The 2,245-nt window shown below is 39.0% G+C and overlaps 1 protein-coding gene across 1 annotated transcript; it reads left to right on the top strand.

Annotated features, from left to right (window-relative positions):
* Window positions 1-396: 396 nt before the first annotated feature.
* CABS1 (calcium binding protein, spermatid associated 1) lies at window positions 397-1,745 on the top strand. The gene has a single exon (XM_006071121.4). It carries the CDS (start codon window positions 446-448, stop codon window positions 1,628-1,630), a length of 1,185 nt encoding a protein of 394 aa, XP_006071183.3. The 5' UTR covers window positions 397-445; the 3' UTR covers window positions 1,631-1,745.
* The last annotated feature ends 500 nt before the right edge of the window (window positions 1,746-2,245 follow it).

Below are 2,245 nucleotides of genomic sequence, written 5' to 3'. Positions count from 1 at the left end.
AAACAGAGAGGGCTCTATTATCTTTTCATTTAAGACTACTGACAAGTGTTCAGTCATGTCCAACTCTGCAATCCCATGGACTATAGCCTGCCAGGCTCCTCTGTCCATGGGATTTTTCCAAACTAGAATACTAGAGTGGGTTGCCATTTCCTTCTCCAGGAGATCTTCCCAACCCAAGTATCGAACCCAGGTCTCTTTTGTCTGCTGCACTGGCAGGCAGATTCTTTACCACTAGTTCCACCTGGGAAGTTCTTTCATTTAATGTCAGTACTCATAACTCAGTGCCCAATCAGAGCACAGAAACAACCTCCAAGGAGAGCCAGGGCCAGTGGCCCTGTGGTTGATGCAACAATCACCATGATGACAAATGCTTCAATCACTATAATGAACACCACTCTCCTGCCTAGGGATGCCACTGCACCCAGGGGAAGACCTTTGAGTGTGCATGGTGCCACTTTGTCCCATGGCTGAAGATGGTTTGCCAAAAATTTATTCTCATCCTCCAGCAGAAAGCACTAAGACAACAACTGAGGCAACCATCTTCTTTGGGGCTGACAACACTATTCCTAAATCAGAAACAACTATTACTTCAGAAGGAGACCACGTTACTTCAGTAAATGACTATATGCTAGAAAATGATTTTTCAACAACTACAGGCAACAAGCTTATACCACCAAAGGAAAGACAAAAATCAGAAGATGATGTTGAATCCCACCTGGAGAAAGAATTTGCCACTCTGATGGACATTAAAAACCCAATGGCTAGTGAGTCTATCACTGAAAACTTCTTGCCAGTGAAAACTGGTAATATCTCATCAACAGATGCCATTTCCTTAATAGATTTTTCCATGGACATAGCAAAAGAAGATATTCTCTTGGATACCACTGACCCAGGGGATAAAGATGTGTCACTAACATCTGAAGTCTCTGGCACACCAAAGGAAAGCACAGCTGCTATTGCTGACACCCCGATCCTTCCAACTACAATGGGTAAATCTGATGTAAGCAATTATAGTTCCTCAGTTAAGTTCAAAGTCCCTGCTGATGAGAATGCCCATATTACTGACTCCTCTGTCCCTGAGGCTGAAATCACTCCAACTACTGAAAGAAACCTCACCACTATTCCAGACATAACTGCCCTTACAGAAGAGAAAATAACAGAAATTGACTTAATTCTTCCAGAAAATGACCCCAATGTTGTGCCTAAACTAACTGATTCTGATGAGGAAAAGTTCATCACTGTGTTTGAACTCACTACCACTGCTGAAAGAGACAAAGATAACCCAGAAGATGCTCTGCTAACTGATGAAGAGTCTACAGATGAAGTCAGTGTTTGGATGGAGAGGGATATGGCAAATGAAGAAGAGAGTCATTCTGTTCTGCTTACTGCCGTAGAATCCAGATATGACTTCGTCATCCCTACATCAGTAGCTATGAACCTCATGGAAGATTCGCTTACAGAAGAAGATTTGCCTGAAAATAATAGAATGGAATCTGTAACTAAGAATACTGATGAATTGTCAGGAACTACTCCTGATCTAGATGCATTCAACCATAAAGAAGACAATTTCACAACTGAAACTGGTGTCTTTAAACTACTGAAAGAAGAACCAGATGAGTTCCTGATTTGAAAGCAACAACAGAAATGCCACAAAGTATTGTGCAGTAGCCTAGGCAGCTAGTTTTAACATCTAAGAAGTTTGTCCAGCAAGCAATAAATCTTAATAAACGAAAGAATGTGAGCGTTTAAGGCAAGTACAAAATTTAGAAAATGCACGGGTTTAAAAATAGTGGTCATGCAGAAGAATATATTTTGGGAAACTTTAAAAAGTCAGCAATACAAGAGTTCCCCTACTATCACAAAGTTTAATTGAGTTATCCAATAATTACTTATTTTAATATAAGATCTTTAATCCCAGCCTTCAGGGATATTAAGAGAGAGCAATAAAGCAAGCTCACTCCCCACTGCGTCTAATCATATACATCATTTTAGTTAATCCTCAATAGCATATTTTAATGTGAGTTAGAGACAAAGAGAATCAAATTAACAACATATTCAAAAACAATTGTAGTTTTAAAAGACCTTAAATGCTTATTCTAAACAGATATCTTTTTAGTATGCAACCAATGATTCTCTACTGAAAAATATATTTGAAACCCACACTCATAGAAAAAATAAGGCTATTTAGTAATTGTTTAGCATCCACATGTAAGAAATATAAGAAATATTACAGGGTTCCTGGCTC

The sequence above is a fragment of the Bubalus bubalis genome, chromosome 7 (assembly GCF_019923935.1).
Source record: "Bubalus bubalis isolate 160015118507 breed Murrah chromosome 7, NDDB_SH_1, whole genome shotgun sequence".
In the NCBI taxonomy this organism is placed as follows: Eukaryota; Metazoa; Chordata; class Mammalia; order Artiodactyla; family Bovidae; genus Bubalus; species Bubalus bubalis.
This window is presented reverse-complemented; position numbering and strand designations above follow the sequence as displayed.

Excerpts from the sequence above, each read along its gene's own strand:
- CABS1 (XM_006071121.4), top strand. The coding sequence starts at position 446 with ATGGTGCCACTTTGTCCCATGGCTGAAGATGGTTTGCCAAAAATTTAT.